At 41.3% G+C, this 27,867-nt stretch overlaps 3 protein-coding genes across 3 annotated transcripts; 2 read left to right on the top strand and 1 right to left on the bottom strand.

Moving 5' to 3' along the window:
- Positions 1 to 553: 553 nt before the first annotated feature.
- On the top strand, positions 554 to 12,440 carry LOC307268787 (FYVE, RhoGEF and PH domain-containing protein 4-like; the record flags this gene model as incomplete). The annotated part of the gene is made up of 17 exons (XM_080051533.1): positions 554 to 680; positions 2,904 to 3,041; positions 3,153 to 3,720; positions 3,852 to 4,308; positions 4,398 to 4,543; positions 5,127 to 5,283; positions 5,364 to 5,502; positions 5,664 to 5,722; positions 5,848 to 5,991; positions 6,168 to 6,337; positions 6,597 to 6,627; positions 6,728 to 6,811; positions 6,890 to 7,015; positions 7,118 to 7,240; positions 7,505 to 7,645; positions 8,506 to 8,748; positions 12,318 to 12,440. The coding sequence occupies 17 exons, from the start codon at positions 554 to 556 to the stop codon at positions 12,438 to 12,440; spliced, it is 2,976 nt and encodes a 991-aa protein (XP_079907659.1).
- A 58-nt stretch (positions 12,441 to 12,498) lies between these two features.
- Positions 12,499 to 21,732, bottom strand: LOC307268662 (DENN domain-containing protein 11-like; the record flags this gene model as incomplete). Its single annotated transcript, XM_080051392.1, has 9 exons — positions 21,277 to 21,732; positions 19,441 to 19,540; positions 19,028 to 19,186; positions 15,684 to 15,840; positions 15,447 to 15,585; positions 14,970 to 15,101; positions 13,967 to 14,117; positions 13,496 to 13,567; positions 12,499 to 12,694 (listed from the first exon to the last, which is right to left on the bottom strand). The coding sequence occupies exons 1-9, from the start codon at positions 21,671 to 21,673 to the stop codon at positions 12,499 to 12,501; spliced, it is 1,503 nt and encodes a 500-aa protein (XP_079907518.1). The 5' UTR covers positions 21,674 to 21,732.
- A 589-nt stretch (positions 21,733 to 22,321) lies between these two features.
- On the top strand, positions 22,322 to 27,820 carry arl1 (ADP-ribosylation factor-like 1). Its single transcript, XM_080051187.1, has 6 exons — positions 22,322 to 22,393; positions 23,153 to 23,290; positions 24,887 to 24,968; positions 25,963 to 26,074; positions 26,226 to 26,404; positions 26,637 to 27,820. The coding sequence occupies exons 1-6, from the start codon at positions 22,390 to 22,392 to the stop codon at positions 26,665 to 26,667; spliced, it is 546 nt and encodes a 181-aa protein (XP_079907313.1). The 5' UTR covers positions 22,322 to 22,389; the 3' UTR covers positions 26,668 to 27,820.
- Positions 27,821 to 27,867: the final 47 nt, after the last annotated feature.

Here is a 27,867-nt window from a genome sequence, read left to right as displayed (position 1 = left end):
GAGTGACTTTGGCCTGTGTAGGACTAATAGCCTAGATAAGACATTAAGACCTTAAAATATTCATGTGTGTGTTAGCCTATAATGATCATATTAAAATATATGTATTTATTAAATGATCAGGGCTACATTAGCCTATTTCCTTTAATTTGGTCATCTAGGCTATGTGGTAGGCTAATGCATAGGCCTATACTTGATTGGCTATTATTGCATAAGGGGTTTTTCGTTCTTTAAAGTATGGCACTTTAAAGAGTAGGAGCATAGTCTACTCAGCGAATGATTTGATTTCATTTGACAGATTTCCTTCACGATGTAAAAAAGGGACGGTGTGCTCGCTGATTGGTCGATGTCATCCAGTGGGGCGCGTGGGGATTTAAACCAGAGGCGGGGCTTTCTTCATTGTAGAGCAGCCGGACAGAAATCAGTGGCCGAGTGTGAGGTCGTGACACATTAAACATTCACAGTTTTTGGGGTCACTGACACGTCGCTCTCCCCCTCTCTTTCCGGTTGGGACAAAACAGTTGGCTGAAGTTGGACCTGATGCTATTTTGTAACAATGTTTGACTTGAGAAAGAGGAATAGTTTGACTCTGAACAGTAATGAGTCCGAGGAGTTCAGACGAGCGGCGGTCAGACGGAAGTTTAAAGGTGCGGAGGAAGAGTGCCACGCCTTACAGAATACAGGTGATGTACGCTGCTAGCCTGCCTTTTTAGGAGTGGAGTTTCTATAACACTTTGGACTACATTTTCTAAGACGTGTTTAAGCTTAAAACAACAAAAAAACGTAAGTGTAACAAAGCACTCCCAAAATATTCTTTGTGACATTGTTTTAGTCTACATTTTAATTGTAAGCTACTGCATATAGGCCTACAGGCTACTGTTGCTATATCTCTCGAGCTAGACAGTAGTTGTTTTTGGGTTGTTGTTTAAAGATATCAACAAAGAAATAATACATTTTATTAAAATAACCATACAAAATAATGCATAGAAAAACAGTTTAAGGCCTATTGGCTCTTATTCCTTGAATTCAGTTTAGGATACACAGCACATTCTAAACTGCTATTGTAGCCAGGCTAGCTGTTAACTTGCTAAAATGCATTAAAAATTCGCAATATAGCCTAATTATTCATCTAAATTGGCTACTACTGCTCATGGATATAAGTGGTTATTGTTTGGAAGCACTTTCCCAAAGGGTTAGAAAGCGCCTAAATATCTGAATATTCATTTTCCAATCAGTCAGAAAGCTTATTATTTTCACACACTATTACTAAGACAATATCTATCCTCTCGGGCAGCTGTAAAGGGCATTTAAACTCCTTGTTGTGCCTCTCTTGCCATTTTGAGAATATACTTCCTTTGTACTGTATATGCACTGCAAATGGCTGGTGTGGGTCTCTGTGTTTAAATTTTGTGTAGGCACAGTTGGCGCCTCTTAGCTTGTCGGATTACTTAAATCAGTTAAATCTCTTTTCCCTGATTCAGCCTGGACTTTGCCTTTGTGTCTTGAGACCGGCATTTGTTTAACACACACACACACACACACACACACACACACACACACACACACACACACACACACACACAGACACACAGACAGACAGACGTTCTGTTGCCCCATTGATGCAGTTATCTGTTCAGATTAGAGAAGTATGGTACTGTCAGATGCAGGATTTAAGAGTGCCGTCCATCTCTCTGACCCAATGCAAATTATGACTTGGCTTGGTGTGAGGCTTGCTAAAATGAGCACACAATTGAATTCAGAGCACAAACAGTTGAAAGCATTAAACGGAAAGTTTCTACATTTTGGGAAAAACACCTACTCAATTTTAGAGGGTTTAGTGATACCAGTCTTATTCCTGTCCTCAGTGCCTGGATGGAGCCTCTCAGGATCTGACATAATTTGACTGTCAAAGGTTAGACTCTATGGAGAAAAGAGAGAAGTGAGATTGCAGAAGTATTACATAGCATAGCTGGAAAAAGTAAGCTTTAGTCCTCTCAACCAACAGACCTGTTTCAGAGCAAGGAGTGACCAGTTCAGTTTCACTCATGTTATACAAATTATGGATAATCCTGCATGAGATTGGGAATAAATTTGAGGTAAGAATACACAGAGTAACACAATTTGAAAGCTGTGAGTTGTTGTTGTGAAGTAGAACAAAACATAAATAATATGTGTTTAACTTGTAATATGTATTTATTGTCTTGTCTTGTGAGGATTGAGAAACGTATTAGATCAAATATAAACCAGTGTCAAGGAATAATATCAAAATCATCTGTGGGGGTTGGTCATGTTTACCCGGAACATTATGTGCATTGGTCCAAGATTGAGCAATGAAAGATTGCAGATAATCTGTGCAATAGTTGTCTTATTTTCGGCTATATGTACATGCATGAAGAGGGAGTGTATATTTTGACATCTGACATTTTCTAACAAGGCAAAATTTGGTTAAATGATTGGTTCTGATTAACTTTATTAGCCCAAAGGGGAACCGATTTTCTGCATGGGCACACACAATTATATACGATGGAAAGGTGTAGCCCCAAACATGGTCGCATAAATGATATCATGCCATACAGAGAGGCACATTTTTTAGCGGTTGGAAGCTCGTGAGGAACAACACCTCTGAATAAAACCATCAAATGGCTTAAGTTTAAGAAATGTATGTAGTTTCCGAGGACTCAAAACAACTGTTCTCGGTCTGCAGCTGACCCTAGGTCAAAGTTCAAAACCAGTACATTCTGTATTAATTGTAGTCAAGATTTCAAAGTGGAAACATTTTATGGAAAATGTGTACAACGATTTTGCAAGATGATGGAGCAAATAAATTGAAATTGTGTAATATTACATCCAGTATAAATATGATAAAATATGTATGATTCAAATAGTAAGTGTATTTCTTTTAGCAGTGAGCAGTGGAGTGAGTGGTTCATACAGCTGTGACCGTGCTTGTGACCCAGTCAATGGATCAGAACCAAACTGTCAACCATGTGCAGACGGAGGAGAGGAGAGAAGCCTGGACAAAGAATCACCTTTCAAACTTCTAGGTGGGCTGAAGTCTAGTAGCTTAAATGACTCAACTGGAAAATAAATATTGATGTTTGTCTTACCTCAAGGCTTTTTAATGGACTCTACTGTACATGTTTGTGTATTTGCAGTGCCTCTTAAACCAGCTCACCTCCAGAGCCCTCTGAGGGCAGGACCAGCTCAAGCCAACAATCCCACTACAGGAAAGTTACTATCTCAAAACAGTACTTGTGGTTGTGGAGTGTCTATTACCTGTTGCAGCCCCACACAAAGTTGCCTTAACTCTCCCAGTCCAGTCAGAGGAGGAGGAGGAGGAGGAAACTATTTCCTGAATATATCTGGAGGACATATCAGCGCTGCCAGACCTGCTCTGGGGATTTCTACGCTCACAAGCAGTCCACGTTTAGGATCTCCAAGCCCAGGCAAAAGAAGCATTAAGAACTATAGCACATCGAGGGAAGGAGGGTGCACCCCATCCCCCAATAAGTTGTCCCCAAAGAACCCAAGCCCTCTCACCAGAAAACTGCGGACGCCCAGCCCAGTGCAGGGGAGGTTGGGGGGCTGCAGCCCGTCTAGGAGGAACTCTAAATCCTGGGTTGGACTAAACAGAATCTCAGGCAGCAAGAGAGAAGGGCAACAGAAGATAAGGGGGAAATCTTTGAGTCTACCTAACTTGGTACTTTTCTTGAAAGAGAACAGGTAGGATTTGACATTGTCAATTTCTGCACCTTGATTACCTGAATACAATTCCGTAGCATTTAAAAAAAAAATCTAATATATTGTTATAGTTTACTTGAATTTTCAATAATCAATTCACTATATTTCTGCAGGATTCCCACAGAAAAAGCTGAACACTCTCCACCGAAACTGCGGCAATCGCCCAACTGCCGCGGTCCCGCCAACACCATCAAAGCACCGGTTAACTGTGCACTGAATGATTCCACAAATGAACCCCACCTATCAAGCAATGGCAAAGAGCATTCGCCAGGGAAAATGAGTGAAATGGTGCAGGGGAAAGACCAAACGGTAGTCAACGGGACAGGAATAAATGTCAAAATGGAAGAAGGCAAGATACCCATAGGATGTGACTCCAAGTATTCCTGCAAGTGGGATGAGGCTAATACAGAGGATGGCAGGGTTCACAAGGAGTCTAAAGATGAGGAGAAGGAGATGGGAGGAGGTGAGCCGAAAGACCAAGGAAACGGGGAACAGAAATTGTTTAGGATAGCCAATGAACTCCTGCAGACAGAGCGGGCCTACGTGGCTCGTCTCCATCTGCTAGATCAGGTCAGTGTGCTTATCAATTTGTGGCTTTTGCAATTACAATGCAAATGACCTTTTATGAATTAATTAATTGGATTACTCTCCCATCACAGGTGTTTTGCACACGCCTAACAGAAGAGGCAGGCCGAGGATCATTTCCTCCCGAGGTGATAAGAAATATCTTCTCCAACATTTCCTTAATCTACTCCTTCCACAGCAAGTTCCTGCTGCCGGACCTAGAAAAATGCATCAGCCACTGGTGGGTATTCAACCCTAACAGTAAAACTGCATATTACTTAGTGTTAAAGTTGCTATTTAGAAATCAACTTGCTATATGATTAAACTCGTCATCAAATCTTTCAGAGCAAACCATCTCATCTGTTGAACATGGATGAAGGGTTGAGGTTAGATGAAAATGCTGCAGCTGTTTGTTGTAGCAGGATGAATCTAGTTTTTCTTTTTTTTACATCAAGAAAGTTCAATGTTCTTGAACAGCTGGTATATAAACAAAAAGAGCCCAGCGTAGCTAGCAAAATGCCCCTTTACAGAGCCTAGAGGCTGTGTATTAACACTTGATTTATTTAGCATGCCCATACAGCAAGGACAGATAGTGGATCATGAGGAGATATTCACTTATTTTGTCATAGAGATTTGACATCAGAATTAATTACTGCACTTTTCATTTCTGTCCTCCATTGAGAGACCACATATAAAAAGTCAGTGCTTTATGTGGTGGACCAAAGGGCCCACAAAACACGTGTCATTTCCCAAATAGTTTAGACGGTTTATAGTTCTTTAGTATACACCCTGACCCGTGACCTTCTCATTCCTATACAATCTAGGAATGAGAGCCCAGGCCTGGGCAGTGTTCTACATCAATATGCACCCTTACTGAGGATGTATGCCGACTACGTCAGCAACTTTGACCAGGCCATGGAGCTGGTGAGGACATGGACAGAACGCTCCTCTGCCTTCAGAAACATCATCCAGGACATACAGGTAGGAAATACTTCTAATGTTCACATAGATGTACGAAGGTAGGAAGAAGCTGTTGTCATGTATGCATTGCCCTGTTTTAGAGTCAGGAAGTGTGTGGCAGCCTGACAATGCAACACCATATGCTGGAACCAGTCCAGAGGGTTCCACGTTATGAGATGATGCTCAGGGATTACTTGAAGAAACTGCCCAAGGATAACCCAGATTATGAGCTGGCTCAAAGTAAGTATGCTGAGACAAGTTTCAGTTCATTCTAGTTCTTCTAGTTCTTCATCATTCTAGTGATCTCTTCATCATGTGCCATTAGCATTCTTGCTGTGCTTGTGCTGTCTCATTGATAGGTCATCATGTCTGTATTGAGCTTTCTTTATCTCCTTCCACAGAGTCTTTGCACAACATTTCCATGGCAGCCACTCACTCAAACAGTGCCATCCACAAAGCAGTACGTACTTTACTTTTCTTATCATTAACCATTGTTCTAAGTAAGATTTCATCATTCTCTAAGATAAAAGAAGCTGCCATTGTGTCCGTACAGATCAGTTTCAGTGTTTGTTTCTCTCACTGTAGGAGAGCCTGAAGCGGCTGCTGGAGATCTATGAGATGGTCGGAGAGCAGGCCGTGGTCAACCCAACCAACCTGTTTCTCAGGGAGGGTCGCATGCTCAAGCTCGCCGCTAGGAACACATCTGCCAAAGAGACGCACCTATTCCTGGTTAGAAGACTGATGTATATACAGATGCAAAAAATATATATTTGCATACTCCTCTAATTTATTTTATTATTTTTATTTGTTAACCTTTCTTCAGTCACATGATCATTTTAACGGCACTCTTCCTAAGTCATTCTAGTCAGGAATCAAGTAAATTATGTTAAATTTTCTTTCTACAGTTCAACAATTTTCTGCTGTGCTGCACTCCTAAGTTCAGCCTAGTTGGGCAGCGTTTTACTCTCCGCTGCATGATTGGAGTGGATGGCATGCAGGTGCAGCAGACCTCCAATGAAGACCACTACACCTTCCAGGTCTCTGGAAAGGGGAAGACCCTCGAGCTGCAGGCCAGGTGTGTGTTTGTATGGTGTATCTATACATTTTCTTTTTTGTTAGTTGTCATCTCGTGTTGTAAAGTTGTCTGTTACTGTTATGTGAAACAAAGACTGGTAGAAAGTAACTCTTCTACTTGGAAAGACCTTTTTATTTTTTTATATTTCATTATACATTTCTTAATATATATTTTAAGGAACTTCATTACATCGTGCATTTACTGTAATTTATTTACCGGTAAACTGTTATTCATTGTTTTTTTTGTTTTGTTTTTCAAGCTCTGAAAAAGACCGAGATGACTGGATAAAGGTACTGGATGTTTTGACCCTAAACCCATTAAATGTTATGAATTATCCCATATAAAATCTAAAGTTTTTCTAAGTTTTCTAAAACAAGTTTTTATTACCAGGTCATTCGAGAAGCCATTGATGTGTTTCATCAGAACATTGAAACCTTAAAATTGGATTCTAAGGAACTGAATGGAGTAGAACCAGTAAGTAAGATAATATTTAAGATAAGTTTCTGTATAATCTATTTTAAAAACATTAAAGTGTATGTGTGTGTTTTACAGACTGAGGAACTTGGCCGACGTGTCCCCCGTTGGATCAGGGACAACGAAGTGACTCTGTGTATGGAATGCCAGGAACCTTTCAACGCACTCACCAGGAGAAGACATCACTGCAAAGCCTGTGGCCACGTGAGTAACACGATTTCCTGTCTTCGCGCCTAACATACAAGACGGACAAAATCTAATGTTATGTCAATATTGTAGTGATTCAGCCGTTTCTCTGCTCCCCAGGTGGTATGCGGGAAGTGTTCGGACAATAAAGTGGCTTTAGAGTATGACAATAACAAGATGAACAAAGTGTGTAAAGCCTGCTACTTCCTCCTGACGGACGGAAAGAAGAGAAGAAGTTTGGAGGTGAGCCTTGTGCGTTTACTAAAGGTTTAGCTTTCAAATCATTGCAAGGCATTGCTGTTATAGGGGCTTGATTTAAACTGGTATATTTTACAAACTTGCATGACAACATAAAGATTTAGATTAATGTAACAAAATAGATACATGTTGGCAGTTGAATCTTAGTTTTATATTTTGCATAAAGAGTCTTTTTAGGATCTTTAAATACAACATGGGTGTAAGTGTAAACAGCTTTTCTTTCTCCTTTGTATGTATGTGCTCTTCCAGTCAGCGGCATCTAAAATATCCAGTGAGAGCCTAATGAGCAGCTTCCTGATGTATGGCTGCAACCCTAAAACCTGGCAACGAGTGTGGTCTGTTATCCCCAGGACAGAACCTACAGTCCTTTATCTGTACACCGCTCCACAGGTAGGAACCTGTGGGATAAAGAATATAAAAATCCTGGAAATACTTTTGTATTTTTTTTTAACCATAGGTTATGTTGCCGTTTACATGTTACTGTTTGTATTCTTTAATTTTTTTGGATGGAATGCATGTGATTTCCCCCTGAGTGGAAAAGACACAACACAAAAGTCAGCATCTGCAATCATGCACTCGCATGCAAAAAAGGGGAACGCTGTTAAAATTGGGAAGCACTGTTGTGCAATCAACAGGACAAGCAGATTCTGAGTTCTTCAGACGGCTACTTAGACTGGTTCTTTTTAGGAATCAAACCCAAAGAAAAATCTAAACGTATCAACAGAAAATCTTAATGTGCATTGAAGTCCTAATGATTTTAATCCATCACCAGCAAGAGATGCTGCGTTAAATCTGTACCGTGCATTAACATCAAGGTCCCTAGGCTTTGTTGACTACTGTATTATGGTACTTTCTTAAGTGTCTGGCTATACCTACGGATACCGCAGGTGTGCCAAACTAAAGAACAAACCAATATTAAGTGTCCTGGTGGTGGCTGGGTTAAAATCTGGTGGCTGTGTATTGAAAAAATCTTGCTGCTTTTCAACATCAATATACAACAGACTTTAGGTGTGAGGGGTGGCATCATGGTAAACAAGTGACCTAACTGGAGAACCCTCTACAAGAAAGTAGAGCACAGTATTTTCGCAGCCCCACAGCAGGACTTGATGATGATGATGATGATGAAAAAGAAAATTACTGTTTTTCCATATACCATTTTTTTGCCATACACATGTTCAACCTTGTCATCCACCACCTGCTTTTCTTTCCCTTTGTTCCCTTTCATAACCCCCCCCCCCCCATGTCTCCAGGATGAGAAGCCCCTATCCTGTATACCTCTGGTGGGCAGCAGTGTGGAGGATTCCCCTCATGATCTCCAGGGTCAGCTTTGTTTCTGTTTAAGACAATCCCAAACCGACCACACGTTCTCCTGCGATGACTTGGACCTCAAACAGACCTGGCTGACTTTTCTGAAAGATGCTGTTACAGGCACGTGCACAACCGGTGACAACGACATCCCCAACAATGGCTCTGGATGTGGCATGAATGGTAATGTGAGTAATGGAAGTGCATCGAGTTCAGAGTTTCCCCCAGAAAATGTCTTAGTCAAGCTGGTCACTGCCAAGGGTCATGGGAGGCACGGCGCGATGCGCCGCAGCGAAGATTTGGCCAGTATTTTGCTCAAAGATGCCAATGCAGAGTAAAGAAATAAACAACTGCTTATTTAAATACAACAGACACTGACCGTACAGTTGTGCAATTTTGTTTGCTATGTGCAGGTACAAATTGTGTGCAAACATGCAGGCAGTACAAAGCACAATTAAAGAAAACTTCTACTGTTTTGGTGCAATACCATGCAGACACACTAAATAAAAATAATGGACCATACACTTAACATGTGTATGCACATCAAAGTGCAAATTCAACTTTTTAAAGTTCCTTTTTTGGGCTTGGTCGGTAGTCAAGGCGGGGGGCTAGCGTTGCTAAGGCGGCCGCCTTGGCCATAAAGCGCTGGGGGAAACACTGGAGTTGGGAGGTACTTTCAATCGACGGCAACAAGGAAAACCCCTCCTGAATGTTTGAGAGCATGTACACGAGCATACAGCATCAGACGAAACAAGACCATTGATGCCAAAGACAATATTTTTAAAACTGCACATTTGATGAATGAAATGTAAATATGTGATTCAGTAATATAAGGGTTGTTGATACACAACATCCAGACTAAGAACAGTGTTTTCCTTTAAAAGTGGCAATGCACTTTATTTCCGAAATGGTTTACAGTGATATAAATAAAGTGAAGGTGTTTTTAACATGAGTCGGACTATCCCTTCAACTACAAACATGACTGCTTCAACTCTGTACAGTTGCCATGCGATGTGGCGTTTCAATATATTCACGGTTGTTTTCTTACAGCGGACAGTTGAACACATAATTGCATGAGGGTTTCAGTGATACACAGAGGCTCCCTGGGATCATGATTGCCTTAGAAAACACATTCAGCTGATCCCATTTCTTCACAGATGTCGCAGCATTTGAATATTTACAAAATGATATACAGTTAAACAAACTCTAAAATTACATAAATAAAAATGATAAGTAATAAACTGAAAATGGCAAAATGATAACATTAAGTTTGTTGTCTGGTACACAGATTAGCCAAAGCACCAGGTTAGTTTAGTGTTACGTGTTTCATTCAGGAATAAAACGGCAAATTAACTAAAACAATAACTTTCAAATAAAACTAAAAATTGCTTAAAGCTGCATTCAGTATTATTATTTTTTATATTCTGCCTCAAATTAAGACATGTAATGTGAAAGGGTTTGTTATTACATTGAAAGTTCCAGAGTATGATCAATAACTAACTAACTTTAGGAGCTGTTGTAGGCTCTCAGCTAGTTAATGTTTTAACCTTGTGGTTCAGTCTCACTACTCTTAACAACCATGTTTCCAGCATCAACATTGATTTTTAGCAAAATGTTACAATAAATGTACTGTATGCTAGCTATCCAGTGCTTAACAGGAGCTTAAAAGTTAGCAGCCAGCTAGTGAAGAAAGTCAATTAGCTGACGGCTAAAGGACCAAGCTCTTTTACACAGCAGCTATAGACCAAAGTAGAGCTTAAAGAAACACTAGCTCACACACAAAATAAGATACTAACATGTGCAACTTCCTTGTTTTAACTGTTGAGGGAACTGAAGGTTTACACTGGTGTGCTTCGAAATGTATAGAGCTCAAAAGTGTGTCAAACCAGTTCTTTATGATTCTCTATTATCTATTTTGCAGATGGTAGCTCTTTAAAGATGTACTGTGTCCAGAGCCGGCCCAAGCCTTCAGGGGGCCCTAAGCGAAATATGATTAGGGGGCCCCCCCTCCAATGTTAGCGTTGCTGAAACTATAGATGTTTGTTAAATATCATTCACACCCAGTGTTTTCCGCTAGTGCCTCCACTGTGCAGCTGTGCGAAATTATTAGACAGCCGAGATTCAGACCCTCCTAGGGGGGTCCGGGGGTATGCCCCCCCGGGAGATTTTTTTAACCTTTTTAAAGTGAAATGCATGAATCTGGTGCACTTTGAGAGGAAAATTAAGAGGCTAAATCTGAGAAATGTTGTGTGAACAAGTAATTTGGAGACACTGGGTCAGATGAATTAGAAGCTATTAAAGAAGGACACATGGATTTTCCATAAAAATATTAATATAAAATAAAACATTATGGAGGGTCCTCTGGGTTGGGCTTGGAGCTCTTTTTCTTTTACTGGACATATTTCTCTGTATTATAGTGAATGCATTTAAATGCAGTGTGAGGAACTAAGCAGAAGAACTCTGTTGTCCAGCTACTGTATCTTTTTTTCCACAGACAAGGCTGAAATAGGCTATAGACTATACACCGTGCATGGGCAACTGAGGGCAGCCCCATTTCCAATTGTTTTTAAATAAACTCAATACACACTGTGCATGGATGTGAACGTGACATGATCAGATAATTTTGGATTTCCTCCCAGATGAACTGATTACATTTTTAGGCTATTAATTATCTAGACCAATAATATGATGTTAATATCAAACACACAAACTAAAAAAAAAAAAAAAAAAAAAAAAAAACTTTTTTTTTTTTTTTTTTTGAGGGGGCCCCCCAGGGCAGTCGGGGGCCCTAAGCGGCCGCTTAGTTCGCTTATGCCTCGGGCCGGCTCTGACTGTGTCTATAAATTGAGTGAATTGTCTACGGTTGTGAATTCCCACCCGGAAGCCTTTCTATGTCCTTATACTGGAGCTGTAAACACAACTGGACATTTGAGAACAAGCATTTAAGACTAAACAGTGCTATTTGTGTTACTGCTTATTCCTCTGAACTGCAGGCCCAGCTGACAGCCCACGTGCACAAATAAGCTGTTTTCAAATTTCTTCTGTGTCCACATGGACATCCCCCTTGCCCGTTGGACTTCATTTAGAAAAATCATTTGGTCTAAGCTCGGGCCAAAAAAAAAATAGTATCACCATTACGCATTAAAGCTGGTCATGTGCCACTTAAACAGCAAATGCTTACAGACGTGTCTGCTGAAGAAAAAGGTGGTTAAACCTGCTTGTAATGACAGTAAGATTTTAAGAATAGAAGCCCTGGTTTGGACATGGAGGCTTCAAAGTGAGACATTTAAATCCAGCACTTGATACGACGATAGCAAAGCTTGCAAAGAGGCAGACACCGTATCACACATACACTTTTACACACCACACGAAGGGGGAAAAAAAAGTGGATTATTTACAGGGAGGCTACCTTTTCTTTGTTACTTTCATACATTAATCCTCAGTACATGTTTTGCTTGCTGAAAATCTCCAAACCGTTGGCCATATCTCTTGCTCTGTCATTCAACTTGATGGCTAGTTCAAGTCACTTTAGTATTTATTGGATCTTCTCATTACCTTGCGTTTGGACCTGCCATCCATGGCATTCACACACGGCTCAGTGTAGAAATAATGCAGCTGCATTTGATCCAGCCAATCATTTTTAGTCAACAAGAGGTGAGTAATCCATCTTAATGGTGAGTTTCTCCTAGAAGCCTTATCAAGTAGAACTGACCACATTACTCTTGGTTACAATGCATGACAGTTGACTCTTTGTCAGGCGGTGAAGAAGAAGCAGAACACCAGTGAACCACAGAAGCACAGGGAGATGAACAACGAAAGAGTGAGACCAGAGAAGTTCCTGGTGCCTCAAACAGTCCTGAAGACACCAGAAGGCCAGTAGTGTAGCACTCATCTTTCAACCCCCTTTAAAAACCAGCAGTGATGGAACTTGTTGTTTCTCAACTGCAACAGAGCTGCTCTGACACCAGCAGTGTGTCGTAGCCGTAGATCTCCAGCAGGTGGAGCAGGAAGAGCCTGTCTCCGTGGGGATCCAGACCCATGGCCCTCACACTCTCCTGGGTCAGCGTGGGGTCGCTGCTCGCTGCCACCTCGCCAAGGGTCTGGAAGATCCTGTTGTTCTGCTCCAGGAAAAACCTGGATGAGACAAGATTCAGAAGGAAGGTGAGACATTTGGTTCCATGACTATTTCGCTACCAGAGTAATACAGAGAGTTTTGTGGCAACTCGTTTGCCGATGCCTTAAATGTAACCGACATTTATTGATATGAAAAAAGTATGCACTATAGCTTTAATAATTATTTAATAAATATAATGTAAAAATATCCACAAAGTTCCAGTTAAAGCTGGGGTATATGATTTCTGATTGGTCAAACTTAACGTGAGCTGTACACTTTGGCCAATCAGAGCGAGGCTCCGATTCTCTGTTCTTATTGGCTGTTGGGACTGTCCATTCACTTTGGCACAACGTTGTTGGTGTAGAGCGTGTCAGGGAGGGACCATAGGGGAGGGACCGAAGAGAACAAGTGGAGCGGTTTAGGTATTTGGATTCGAATCTCTAGCCCAACTGCCATTTTCTCCCCAAATCATATACCCCAGCTTTAAGTTCTTCTTGTCCTATATCCTTTCTTCCCATATTTTTGTATTATTTTACCTAATGTGTCTATGCTGTTAACAGTATCACTGATAACATAGAAAACACAAATCTGCACTTTGTGAGATTAAATAACTACAGTGACTGTGAGAGGGAGAGAGGCTGGGGGATTCTGTCAGGCTCATTACCGCTTTGATTCAATCTGATATATTTCTAAGCTGCCACTGTGCCAACCCGTTCTTACCAGAATCCTCATAAAAAAAGAGCCAAGTTGTGTCTGCTCTACAGTAGTTAATCAGTACTTACCCCTCAACTGGCTGCTTAAATGAATCATGTTGTACTTACAGAATAAAGAGATCCTCTTCACTAGTCGACACACAGTCTCCATTCTCCTCCTGGGAGTACAGCAACATCTGCCTACAAACACACACACAGATACACACTTTGTTACTAGATTTTCTGTTGAAAATAGTATTGACAATGTTAATACTATGTTAATGTAGTTAAGTTCTGAGATATAATAGTGCATACCATATTGGTTTAGTAGTGTGTGTGCATGCAGACATCCCTAGCACCTCACTATTAGCCAAAATCTTTTTTTAACTCAAGAGTTAAAAAAGATCTTGTACTCCCTAAAATAGTCAAATATTATTAAAAAAATTGTTAGGAACTATTTTCAGTCATGGATTGATACAAGTTTTTGTGTTCCACGGCAGAAGCACAGTTTATGTGTGAGCCTGCACTAGCATTGCTTTCTGTACCTGTTAATCATTGCGAAGTGTAACCATTAGTCCTGATGTTAGCAGCGTTACCTACCTCTGTTCAGTGAGCTTGCGATATTTCTCCCTGTCTGCGGTGCTGAGGCGGAGCAGAGGCTTCAGGCCTTCTCTGTGGGTCTTTACATTCTGATTGTCCACGTACACATCATAGAGGTCTTTCTTCTCCTCAAAGATCTTCTCAGTAGTACCTAGGCATACACAAACACACAGGGTTTGAGATACAGGAGATGCTTATTATACTAGCAGAAGTTGCACCTTGGACCAACAAAAGAGTCCGTTTTCGCAGTGTGGCTCTTAACATGTTGAGAGGCACCTATTTGCAGACCCATGGGGGAAACCATTGAAAACGGAAGCCACGCCCCGAACTCATTTCATTGGTCAGAATTGTAACCTACTCTGAATTTGTTGTCTTCTTTTTGTTTTACTGCCGGAGTTCACCTAGCGGTGAATAATAATACACAGTTTCCACCGGTTATGGTGCTAGTACACAGTAAAATACGTCAGTTTGTTAAGGGTCCCAGGTGGCCAGGACGGTGGTAAAATGTAGATGTTGAGGTAGAAGATGAATGAAGCAACGAAGCTTTGGGTACATCTTCCGAAATCCGTCTCTTTAATTCACAATTATCAGAAGTAGGTCAATCACATACAAATATCAACTCTTTTATTTATAAGAGTTTATATTTGTATGTGATTGACCTAGTGTGATAATTGTGAATTAAAGAGACGGATTTTAGAAGATGTACACAAAGCTTCGTTGCTTCATGCATCTTCTACCTCAACATCTACATTTTACCACCGTCCTGGCCACCTTAACAAACTGACGTATTTTACTGTGTACTAGCACATAACCGGTGGAAACTGTGTATTATTATTCACCGCTAGGTGAACTCCGGCAGTAAAACAAAAAGAAGACAACAAATTCAGAGTAGGTTACAATTCTGACCAATGAAATGAGTTTGGGGCGTGGCTTCCGTTTTCAATGGTTTCCCCCATGGGTCTGCAAATAGGTACTCTTGAACATGTTTGGAGGATCCACTTACATGCTACGTAGGAGAGCTCGTTCTCCAGGGCGCTGATGTCGGCCACATTAACATAGAAGAAGGGTCTGAACTCGGGCACAGTCACGCCGATCCCCGGGATGGAGATGTTCGCTAGGCAACAGCAGCAGTACACTGAGAGTAGGGAGGGGATGGATTGGACGATGAAATTGGAAAAATGAGCTAGATCTGCATATACGTAAATACTCTGAATTTTTTAAAGACGGTTTTCTAAATAAGTTTAATTCCATAGCATTAGAGCTGTAAAAGATTGAAAATGTACAAAGAGTAAAAACATGAAAATGATCTTTGCTTTGCAATGTTAAGAATTTAAAATAATATTTTGACATTTTGTGGAACATACCTATTTTGCTATCTTCCCAAGTGTTCAATGAGACAGTTGATGCTTTTCCCAAATATTTAACTATTCCTTCAAACTCCTTCTCAATATTGTGTGAATACTTCCAATATGTTTCTCACCTCTGTAGCAGACGACACCCACCGGTGGAGGGGAAAAGATGAGGATGCGTCGGCGAAGGAGAGCCAGTTTCCAAAGCACCATGATCTGCTCTCCAAAGAAGCGGATGAACTGGGACATACAGCCTGCAGGGTGGGTGATCTGATGCAAACATAGAGGCACACAAGGTTATCGAGTAATATAATGTAGCCAGAGAAAAACATCTGCAAAGGCTGAAGAGGTAGAAGCGTCTCTCCTACCTTCATCTCCGGGTGCATGCTGTGGTTGATTGCAGCTCCCCAGGCGTTGGCTGGACATGCAATAACAACCCCATCACCACTGTGGGGCAGTAGAGCTCTCTTGTCCTCATAGAAGGCTTCCAGGGGAGAGTAGTGGCCAGGGGTCTGAAGCTGGAGCCTGGAACAGATGTCATTTAGAGTTTGAGATAGTCATCATTACTGAAAACTTAAATAATTTAAAATAATTAAATTTAAATATATACATATTTTATTTCTTCTTAACTTAATTTTTTATAGTTTTAACACTGAATTGCTAAAGACACACTTCATAATGCAGGAACGAGGCAATCTGTATAATGCTCTCATGAAATACATGTTACAGTATTTATGTCTTGTCTTGTCTCCAGCAGCATAGAATAGTTGTGCAGAAAGCCATTTTGGTATTTAAAATGGAGATTTAAAATATGGACTGCACACATGGTTAACAGTGAATAATTAGTGCAGAAACACTATCGTGAAATAATGATCAGCTGCAGCTCTTTATAATACAAATGCAGGTGGCCTCATTCAGTAGCAAAGAACGGGACCATTTGGAAATGCCACCAATAATGCAGTAGGCTGGATGTCAGTCTGGTAAAAAAACACTTCCCATCCCAGCTAGACCCTTGCTAAGGCTTTATATTTATATAAAGGCATTGTTAATTATTCTTTAAACACTTTCCTTTTCACAGTTGTCCATTAAATTAGAAATAGAGGAAGGGAGAAAGAGGGGAAAAAGGGAAAAATTCCTAAATAGCTTGACCACCTCGTGACCAACAGTGAGCCCTTTTATATCAGTGCCATGGTAGTCAGCAGTTTGGGAATGTGGAGCGAGCTACGTGGAGAATGATGAGTAAGGAGCATGACCAATGCCTGACTGGCGGCCAGGAGAGGCCCTGAGGAGAGAGAGAGAGAGAGAGAGAGAGAGAGAGAGAGAGAGAGAGAGAGAGAGAGAGAGAGAGAGAGAGAGAGAGAGAGAGAGAGAGAGAGAGAGAGAGAGAGAGAGAGAGAGAGAGAGAGAGAGAGAGAGAGAGAGAGAGAGAGAGAGAGAGAGAGAGAGAGAGAGAGAGAGAGAGAGAGAGAGAGAGAGAGAGAGAGAGAGAGAGAGAGAGAGAGAGAGAGAGAGAGAGAGAGAGAGTACTGTAGCGCCACCAGCAAAATGGAAGTGTAGCGTTGCTTAGGGCTTGAGAAAAATAAAAAAGAATTCCAGGAAAGTGTGAGAGTGGTCTATTTGAGATGAGAGAAAAAAGAAAAAGGAAAAAAAGGAAGTAGGCTAAGAGGAGTCAAAAGGCCCCATTGGCGGCCCCCAGAGGCCATGCTTGAACTTCTAGAGAAGGGCTTTTTGATTTACAGGATACAGATGATTTCTCAACAGCAACTCAATGGATTGCCATTACATTGTGTTCAAACATTCATATACCCTAAAAATGAAACTGACTTTTCGTCCGGTGCCACCATCAGGTCAAGATTTTCATTGGTCTAATTGGTTACTTTTTTACCTGCCAAACTGGTGACATGCCCATTAGCCCCAAATATACATTGTGGTTAATGCTAATTAGTATAATTGCATGCTAACACGCTACACTTGGATAGGGAATTATTCCTCCTAAACGTCAGCATGTAAGTATGCTGACATTAACATTTAGCTCACAGCACCGCTGTGTCTAATCACAGCTTGACACAGCTGCTATACCATTACCGTAGGCTCTTTGTCTGGTTAATAATTATTTTACGGAGAGGATAGTCATCTAGTTTGACTTGTATGTGACTATACGCTATGTCGTTCCCAATAATGGTGTCAATAAAAACCGAAGGTATATTAACACAGTAGGGGAAGGTGGGGTGATTTGTGCAACTTTTTACTCAAAGTGATTTTAAAGTCAGGCCTTGACAGTTATGTCTCCAACTCAAATATGTACATATATTTCAGGATGTTGTGCATCCCTGGCAATAAAAACTTTGGATCTGGAATAAACTGTTTAAGAAATATAGCTTTCGGAAAAAAAGTTGTCTTGTCGCACAAATCGATTTGTGCGTCATTGTGTCACAATGACAAAGTCACCATCATCATCTTTCTGGCCATCTGAACTCTCATCAGTGGTGTCGTTAAGTGGAATTGAGATGTCACCCTCTTCTGAGCTACTGTAGACAATCACTTTCTTTTGGTGACCAGCGTATACAGCCATGCCACTGGCACAACTCTCAGAAATGTACTTTGCACTAGTTGCTCCGTGCTTGTGGAACCAACTGCCACCTGACAAATGTGATTCCCCCTACATTTCTGCCTTTAAATCAAGGCTCAAAACCCATATGTACACCCTGGTGTTTCCTCCCCATTAACCTCTGCACTACTTACTTACCTCTGCACTACTATCTGTGTTTATGTGGATGTATGGGCTTTACGTCTTTTATTTTGGTTATTGTTATTTTACCTTCATTGTTTACCTACTGAATGCACTATGTACAGCACTTTGGACAGTGCAAACTGTCATAAATGTGCTTTTATAAATACATTTTACTTACTTACTTACTTATAACTCACCCAGGCCCTTGCGCACAAATCACCCCATCCCCAGAATTTTGGATAATAGGCATGATGCAGCAATTTAGGGTTGACATTGTGCTAACTATATAGACTCAAAGTATAGCATACCAAAGCACTAAAACATGTGTCAAATGTTTTCAAACGTGTCTATAATTGTTCAGACACAATAATCAAAAAACCTTGATCATGGAAATTTTACTTTGAAAGGCAAAACACAGTTTTTTGAGCTTAAATGTGCTTATATCTTATTCCTTGTGTCTCCCTTCTTTACAGGATGAGTCAAATGGATGGCTCTTCTTAAATATGTGGTCACATTTCCAATTTCTTCCACGGTTTTCTAGAAACAAGGGGTTTTGCAACTTCCAAAATGCACAAATCACCCCACCTTCCCCTATATATATATATAGTTTTAGATGAAAACAATAACAAATGTATCAACATTCATATTATTCTATCATTTTTTTTTGTTGATTATTATTTGTTTTAAATTCTGAAATTAAAATTAAATAAAAAATGTAAAACCTATGGAAAAAAAATAACTCAAAAGCTACTTAATGGACATTGTGACGAGGTTCCCCTTGCTTGCTTTGAGATCATTGGTGGGACAAAAAAAAGCAATCATTCATCGTCACCTTGGGCGGTGGGTGATTGTGGCCTGATGAAAATGATCACTAGTTGCAGCCCTGATCCTGAGTCTGTTGTTCAGTGAAGGTGACATCTCCTGCCATGTGCATAATAAAGCAGACCACTGACTCTGTTCTTCTAACGGACTCCTTCTCACCTGACCTGGTGCTCTAGGAAGCTCATGTAACGGTAGAGCAGGGTGTAGGAAGGAGACAGGATCCCTACCGACTTCATCCTTGCCCCCCTCTCCACTGTGCTCTCCACCGGCATGTTGGCAAAGCAGGCCAAGCCAAAGTAGCTGCCCTTCCGGAAGTAACTGTGGACAGGAGACAGACCAAACCATGAGTCATGAAAAAGCAAAGGCACTGCCAGATGGCTGGGACTTTTTTTTTTTGCCAGGCAAAGATCATAATGTCATCATTTTATCCTGCCGGGAGGAAGACATAGGACTGCATCCTAATAATCTAAACTAGCTTCCTCCACTTGTTCAGGTTATAAAGACAGCCAACCACGTTCTCTATTGTGCAAATCTTGCAATGCATGCAAACACACACACACACACACACTCACATGAAGTCTGTGGTGACCCGGTGAGAGCCGCTGGCGATGGCTTTGAACTCCACTCCCTCCAGGTCCATGTCTTTGGGCAGACACCACTCCAGCATGTTCCCTATCACACCCAACACACACCCACACCCACACACACACACACACACACACACACACAGCAGGCCGATAATGTTAAACCACACAGGGAGGCAAAACGCTGATACAAGAGCAGGCGGTAAATGCATTATCACCATGACATTCCATGCTCGTGAAAAAGAACAGTAACCCACACAGACCCGACTGGATTTGCTTGGAATTTATTATGTGTCGGTTGGGAGCAAACACGGCCTGATAGGAGCAGGGACACAGGGAAGGTGACTCAGCCGTTAAGCTTTCCCATCTAATCATTAGCTACCGTAGGTGTTTCAGTCAGTGGAGTTCCTGCCTACAGGTCTGTATCCTCCACTGAGACCTAAAGCCACCTGCGGCAGAACACCTATTCCTCTATTGTCAATTTGACAGATGTTAATGACTCAAAGTATATCTTTACCTGAGCAGGGCAAAATGCCAATCAAAAGCCATTTCCTGTACACACAGAAAAGCCATGAAAAGGTCACTGCTAGGTAAAATATAAGGCACATAATTGGAAAAAGAAAAGATATAAAATGTGCTACCAAAAACTCTAAAAAAGCAAAACATCTGTCGCAAACAACACCCTCAAAGAAGACAGTGATCTGTGAATTCCAAGAACATAAGCAACACCTGTTTTTGAAAAGTGCTTTTGGTTGGATTGCACCTCCAAGTAGACAGAAAGGAAGCTGAGTAAGGATGGGACAAATACGTTTAGAGACATCTTGCTAAAAGACTAAGGCAGAGGTCTCCAATATCATGGATCTGCTTAATGTGTTTTTGTTTAATATCCTGATTTTTTTTTGTGAGAAAAGATGCTCTGTGTTTTTTCTGATTGTGTTTTAGTTAGTTACCCTGTGAATCCTGGCTTTGGTATAAAGTAATCAGATGGCTTCAGAGCATGTGCAGTGGACTGAGACTCCAGGGTAACAGTAATGATTTTACAGAGCAGGAATTGATCCAGCTAAAAATACCTGGAGTCTTTTTTGTTGGCTCCAAATTGAGGCCCTCTTCTGCAAAGCCCCTGTCAGAATGTGTGACATGGTGGAGTGCAGACACATCTGATCCTTCCACTGAGCAGATATTCTATTTCTAAAGCATTGTTATAACCTGTTCGTCAGCCTATTATCCTTGTCTCATGTCAGAAGGCCTATGACTTGCTGCAAAACCATAAAGTGCCTGGCTCCACCCTGCAGGGAATAACAGCAGGTCTTTCTCTATCATTTTGTATCAATAAATCTTGTGATTCATACGCTGACTATCCCTCTGGGTATAAGGAAGGAACCCAGATTGGCTACTATTTCACAGCTGGGCTCATCCTGTCTTTAACGTGCCCCTCATTAAAAATGTATAGGCCTAACTCTGCAGAGACAGCCGGCTGATTGATTTCCCTCTGCAGAACTCATCCTGACATTTTGACATGTCTGTCCGTGTGCTGTAGTTAGAACACAGAGGGAGTCCGGGCTTTCAATTATTATCAGCCAGGTCAGAAAAAAGCCACACCTGTAGGAGAAGGTTCTGCAGGCTGTGTGTAGCCTACAAACATGCGCTCTTCATTTTGGGCGTCAGTCTGACACAACATTAGAATTGCTTGCATTACACGAAGCAGACTTAATCGGTTTTTTCCTTTCCTGGTAAAAACATGATGCTTTTCCTTAACAACATAATTTACATTTTAATAAATATAGGAATGATAAATTCACGTTGCAAATGTCAGTGATGTCCCACCTGATCTGGTGTTGAATGTAACCACAAAGACCGATACGATCTGGTCCTTCTCCTCCCATTTCACCATCCTGTCTTCCAGCGCCACAAACTCCACCGAATCCGAGAGATGCTCAAACTCCTCGTCGTCGTCGTCGTCGTCGGGAGGGAGCGCTTCATCCTTGCCCGCCGGGGTGCTGGAGGTCGCGGGCGGGGCGCTGCTGCAGCCGTCTGGAGTGGGACCCCCCGCCGGACCTGCGCTCCACCCAAACCCCGGTGAGGCACGGCTGTTTGCGGGGCTCGTCAGTCGCTCCTTTGGGGGTAGCGCTGCTGCTGCCGGTGCCGCTCCGCCGCAAGGCTTCTCCGCGGACGGAACCTCCTCCCAGTCCAGCAGCGGGGCTCGGTCCGACCGCTCCACCATCCTGACGGTCGGCGGTCCCAGCCTCCTCAGTCAGTCTCACCGCCGATTGCAAATGCTGATGTCTCAGCCGTCGGGCACCAGGTCCATCCGTGTGTGCAATTCTCAGCTCAGAGCAATTCTTCCCGCATTGCAAAGTTATTCTTGACTGTTCAGAACGGTCGCATTTTGCATTAAATTACCGTTGCACCCTGCAGCATCCACATCTATCTTTATAATCTTTCTTGTCTGGGGTGATCATAAATTTGATGCTGTTGAGAGAGGGCAACTCCTTCGACTGAATGCGAGTTGCATTCAAAACAACTCACCAGTTTTTGTCACATTCCCTTTCCTAGTAATAGCCAGGTAATAGCTAATAAACAGTTGGGAACACGAACCCGTTTTGGGTTCTTGAATGTAACCTGCACCACAGCGTCGGGGTGAATCCTCTCTTCACGAGCGGCACTTTCGACGGATATATTTGTGTTTTAATAAAGCTATCATTGCGTTTGAAATCCAAACGATTATCAATGTGTTAATTATATTTGGGGGGCAAGTTTTAACTTGTGCCATCAGTTGCAACAGTTTGTCCGTTTATTTTTTTAGTGGCGAATGTGGCGAAAAATAATCTAAACGGAAGTTGATGACGTAGCTGAGAGACACGTCAGCCACACGGAAGGAGCTTTCAGTCCAAGCTGCCACCACCGCACTGCTGCTATTACGACCTTATTCTCGTTGAAATGGGTGAGTATTTAATTATTGGTCGAGGAAATTACAATTTTTCCTCAGAGTACCTTATAACCTACATGCGTATGGATAATTTATTACATAGTATTTGTGTTTTCAGTCTTTCTGCTTCTATTAAAGCACCGTGCGTCTGTTGCCAGCTAACTGGCTAGCGCTAGCTTTTCACAGTAAACACCCCCGTATGTTTTGCATCCACGGTGGTTTGGGGAGGACAGTTACTAAACGTGGTCCTTTCAACCCTGTCCTCTTCATATTGGCATAAAGCATGTAGGAGAGAAAGCACGACCACCTGCACTCTTTAAAGTTTAAATGCCGAACCCTCGGTTGACTTCCTGTACCACCTGAGTGACAACTACGCTGAGCCCACGTACGGAAATCGGGGAAGAAGCTGGGTTTTAAATAGTTTCACTAAAATGAAATTAACTTTTCAAGTCTTTGTGACTTCACGTCTCCCCGTTTTTGTAACTCTTCTATGACAAATGTTAACTGCCACATTGGCATTTGAGTCATTATTACATGTTCATTGTTTGATTTCGTTTGCACAGTCAGTGTGATGAGAAATGCCCATCATGGGTTACCAGAGCCCAAAGAGATGTGTTACACCCTAAGTATTCAATGAACGAAGACGGAACAAGCACACTTGTGCTGTTTTAAGACCAATGATCTGAAGTAGGCAGCCTACATGTTCTGCCCATCCATTGATCTGCAGCTTGTTTCTCTCAGTGCTCATATCTTCCCCGTGTGTCTGCCCTTCAGGTGGTTTCTTCTCTAGCCTTTTCTCGGGCCTGTTCGGCACCAGGGAGATGAGGATTTTGATCCTGGGTTTGGACGGCGCTGGTAAAACCACCATTCTGTATCGGTTGCAGGTCGGAGAGGTCGTCACAACAATCCCCAGTAAGTGAATTTTTCCTCTTCATTCCCGACTAGTGTTTATGTGAATGAATGGAACCTGGAACCTGTAAAGCGCTTTGAGTGCACTGAAAAGCGCTATATAAATCCAATCCATTATTATTAATCCATTATTTATATTAGTTACACTACGGCATTATCGGTAGCACTACGTTTACACATAGTGGTGTGAGAACAACCTATTTATGTACAGTAATTAGATTATGAGTGGTTCTGAAAAGTTATCCTGCAGGCAAACTCTTCTACTATGACACAGGACAATCAGACACAAAGTTTTGATTGGAGAGAAGCAAAGCAAAAATACAAAACAAGTTTATCTGGTTTTAATTGCATGCATTATAGCTAATGGAATATATGTACTGAGAATGTACCGAACCGGTACTAACAGTTAGCAGTTAGCTAGGCTGTCATTGAGGATTGCTGCAATACCAGTAATAACACATATTTTGATTTAAGGTAAACAAAATAAAATAAAAAGATCAGAAACATGCACCATGTTTTAGTCTCTTTAGCCAAAAAGATTCGGCATAATTTCTCTCCCACTGTGTCCCTTACATTTAGGGTTGCAAAGGGGTGGAAAGTTTCCGGTAAATTACCGGAAAGTTTCCAGAAACTTTCCACGGGAACTTTCGCTCGGGAATTTTGGGAATATTCAAAATTGGAAATTATAGGAATTAACAAAATGGCGGTAATTTAAATTATTTTTTTTCATAACCAACCATAAATCTAAACTTTTAAACACTATGTTTGGTCATAGGCAGACATCCATGCAAAATAATACAATCAAAAAACATTACATTTGAACAGATTTATTTGTAAGAAGAACTTTATCAAGTTGATTATTTTATGAACAATCAATAATTTCACTGAACAACAAAAAGATGAATGTTGAGTAAATTATTACTCATCTGTCTGACCCAACCCATTCAATAAATAAAGTCAAATGCCCCCCCCATGTGATGGAGGAATGCACAGAGCATGTAGGGGACGTGGCCTCAGTACCCCTGCAGTAGGATGTGTGCTATGTGCAATTTGCCAAGTGTACTTGCATAAAATCTGGTTGTTTTAGTCAAGATTATGCTCAAATATATTGTCCCCAACTATATTTAAAATCAAAGCTTAAGCCTCTGTAAACCTGGTCTAGTAAAAATCAATTTATGATATCAAGTTGGGTATCTCAATAAACTTTAAAAAAAAATCTGATTTGAAATTAAATGTTCATAAATATATTAAAACTTAGTTGAAAAAACTGCTTTTTACAGTCTAGAACGTTTGCCAGGACTGAAATAACATAGTTAGGAGAATTTAGTGCATTTGGGTTGCTTTAAATTTAGTAAATTCCCGTTAATTCCCAAAATTCCCATTAATTCCCATAAATTCCCGTTAATTCCCATGGAAAGTTTCCAACTTTGAAAATTCCCGGAATTTTGCAACCCTACTTACATTACATAGCCAGATAATAGGAATGGAACGTGTTGTACTCAGCAGAAGTATCACACCGTACATGCAGCTAAGATAGTGGTGTTAATCAGATCATGTTCTGTGCCCTCATTGTACTTATTTGGATCTTTCTGTGCGCAGCAATCGGATTCAACGTTGAGACAGTCACATACAAGAATCTGAAGTTCCAGGTATGGGATCTGGGCGGACAGACGAGTATCAGGTAGGTGCAAACTGGACGCTCTTTGAGCCTGACCCATAGTGAATATGCCCATCAGAGTCTGACAGTTAGGAAGTCTGTAGTCTGGCTAACTGGATATAGACAACTTGTATCTCACTCACAGCAGATACTGCCATCAAACTCCGCCTCTTCCCAGCTGTAGCCTACCGTTTATGCTCTGCTCAGAACGGGAGAAAACAGACTGTGCGCGTGTGTGTTTTAAACGGTTTGATAGTATCCAGCTCATAATGTTGCTGCACACAAACGGCGTGTATACACACATGGTCGGCACAAAATTGCACTATTTTGAAAGGACATGTTGAGTCTTCCTGGGCTTAGTGCTGCCCAAGACCATTGTAATTGGATAAAGAAATTAAAACAGGACAGACCACTTTCTCCCCCATACTCCAAACGAGAAAGCTTGATTCCAGACCATTGTACTAGCTGTAGTTTGGTAAGGCTGTGGAGAGGATATGGAGGCCTAGGAGGAACATTATTTTATTGTAGTCTTTTTTTGTCATACGTAATGTCTTTTTGTTGTTGTTCAATACAATAAGGTAACTAATTTGATTACTATGTCTATTGGAAGGGTGTAGAATTATCCTGATCAAATAACTGCTGTATTCCCATTTTATTCTACCCTGAATATTCCCAGAATTTTGCAACCCTAGTCATAGCGCTTAACAGTTTGTGCCTCAACTAATATCTTGGATATTTGAATGTCAAATTAAAAATATAAATTTCAACGTTTTTTTTTTGTACATAACCGTTCATTTCTGGTTTAATGCAGGGTTAGGCTGCTGTAAAATCATGAATTCACGTCTCTCTCTCTCCTCATGTATTCATTATTCACGTTTTATTTGACCTTACTCTTTAAAGTTAAACTAACCTTTTTTTCCTTATTGCTTCTTTGCACAGTCTCAGCCACTCGTGTCTTCTACCTCTCCATCCTCCCCTCTTGTCTTATGACCTTTCTGCTCTCCTCTCTGCTCGTCAGGCCCTACTGGCGGTGTTATTACTCAAACACAGACGCAGTCATCTACGTCGTTGACAGCAGTGACCGCGACAGGATGGGCATCTCAAAGTCTGAGCTGGTCGCCATGTTGGAGGTAAGCAGAAAAAGTTTTTATATGGATATAAGCTATGAAAGATTGATTTTTATATTATTAGCTGCTACTTGGAAAACCAGCCTTTTGGAAATTCTATCTCAAAATGTCCACTTTTCATGATTTCATTTTCCATTCTCATGTTTTTGTCCAGGAGGAAGAGCTGAAGAAAGCCATCCTGGTGGTATTTGCAAACAAACAGGACATGGACGGCTCCATGACGCCCACTGAGGTGGCCAATGCTCTGGGACTCCCCGCCCTCAAAGACAGGAAATGGCAGATCTTCAAGACATCAGCCACTAAGGGCACAGGCCTGGATGAGGCAATGGAATGGTAGGCCTATACGCTTTCATGCTTTTAAAAAGCCATTAGAAATGTTCTTATTTAGAAATAGGTCAGAAAATGGAAAATGAATCATCCTGTTGGATACCTGGTGTAGCAGAAAGACAATGTGGAGGGCCCATTAAAAGTTGTTGACTCTAGATTACTCATTCTCTCCAGTATTGGGTCATATTTAAATATTGCTCAACGTTTGATCTTCTATGTTTGCTCTCTGTCCCTGCAGGCTGGTAGATTCACTGAAGAGTCGACAGTAAAGGCTCCCACTCAGTCACTCACTCTGTGTATATACTCCTGACCCTTGACCCTTCTGTATGAAGCCTTGTGACTGTCCCCTCCCCATGTCCCACTCTCCACTGGACCGGTGATTGCACTCCTCCCCACCCAAAGCCTTGGCCAAGCCCCTCCGATGCCTAACGCCTTTCAAGCCTGGGACTTAGAAGCGAAGGCTGCAGTAACGTCTGGACTGGGAACACATACATACATACATACACACACACTACGACCCATCTCATCCGACAGCGGTGGCCAGAGGGAAGGTTTTAGAGAGCTGTATGACTTCAGTTATGGATGGGCTAGGTAATTAGTATATTATTTAATGTGTTTTGGAGATTGAAACACCCATGGATATCCGTTAAATGTTGCACATTTTATGAATCCATTTGTGTCAACGCTACCATCACAGACGAAGAAGAATAAATACGGCCTGTCCACCCTGACCCGATGTGGCATTTCTGATCAGGTGCCGGCACTGGACAATGCATCTGTCAGTTCCATCTGAAGTCAGAAAGGGATGGACACCAATGTCAGCAAAGAGATGTTATAAAGATCCACCGGGGGGCAGGGTTTTCCCAAAAGGACACAAACTGCACTCCTGTTCTTGACCTAAGGCCCAGAGAAGGACACATCATGAAAGAAAAGCAGCTGCTCCATTGCCAAATTTGACAATTGCTAATAGTATGCAAGACTATCTATACAGTATTGACCTTCAATGTCTAGTTCAGCAAATATGAAATCCAACTGGATAACATACCGCTCTGTAAACAATCCGCTTGTATGAACTGCTCTGGGGAATTGCAAATTTTGTCTCAAACAGGTGTAGAAAAAAATACTCCGTATCTACTATATGTCCTCTGGCCAAGTGTTACTGCAGCTTGGGCTGTTTTTGTACTATATTCTGAGGCAGATTCTATGTCATTGATTTTTTTTCTTCTTGGTTTGAGTTTCTCTAACTCTTTTTTTAATAGATTAGTAGCTTTTTTTTCATTGAAATCCTTCAATACAGCTTTAGCATATTAGTCATTTAGTTACTGAACACTAATTGTATGCTCAAAGTTTTATGGTTGCATATTTATATCTGCTTGTACAGTGAAAATTATTTCTCAGTAAAGATTGCTATCGGTGATTGTACCATGTTGTGTTAAGATTGATTTTTGATTTTAAAATTGTGATACCAA

This window comes from Ammodytes marinus (assembly GCF_949987685.1).
Source record: "Ammodytes marinus genome assembly, chromosome: 22".
NCBI classification, from domain to species: domain Eukaryota; kingdom Metazoa; phylum Chordata; class Actinopteri; order Uranoscopiformes; family Ammodytidae; genus Ammodytes; species Ammodytes marinus.
The sequence above is the reverse complement of the archived record's forward strand: the minus strand, read 5'-3'. Positions and strand labels throughout refer to the sequence as shown.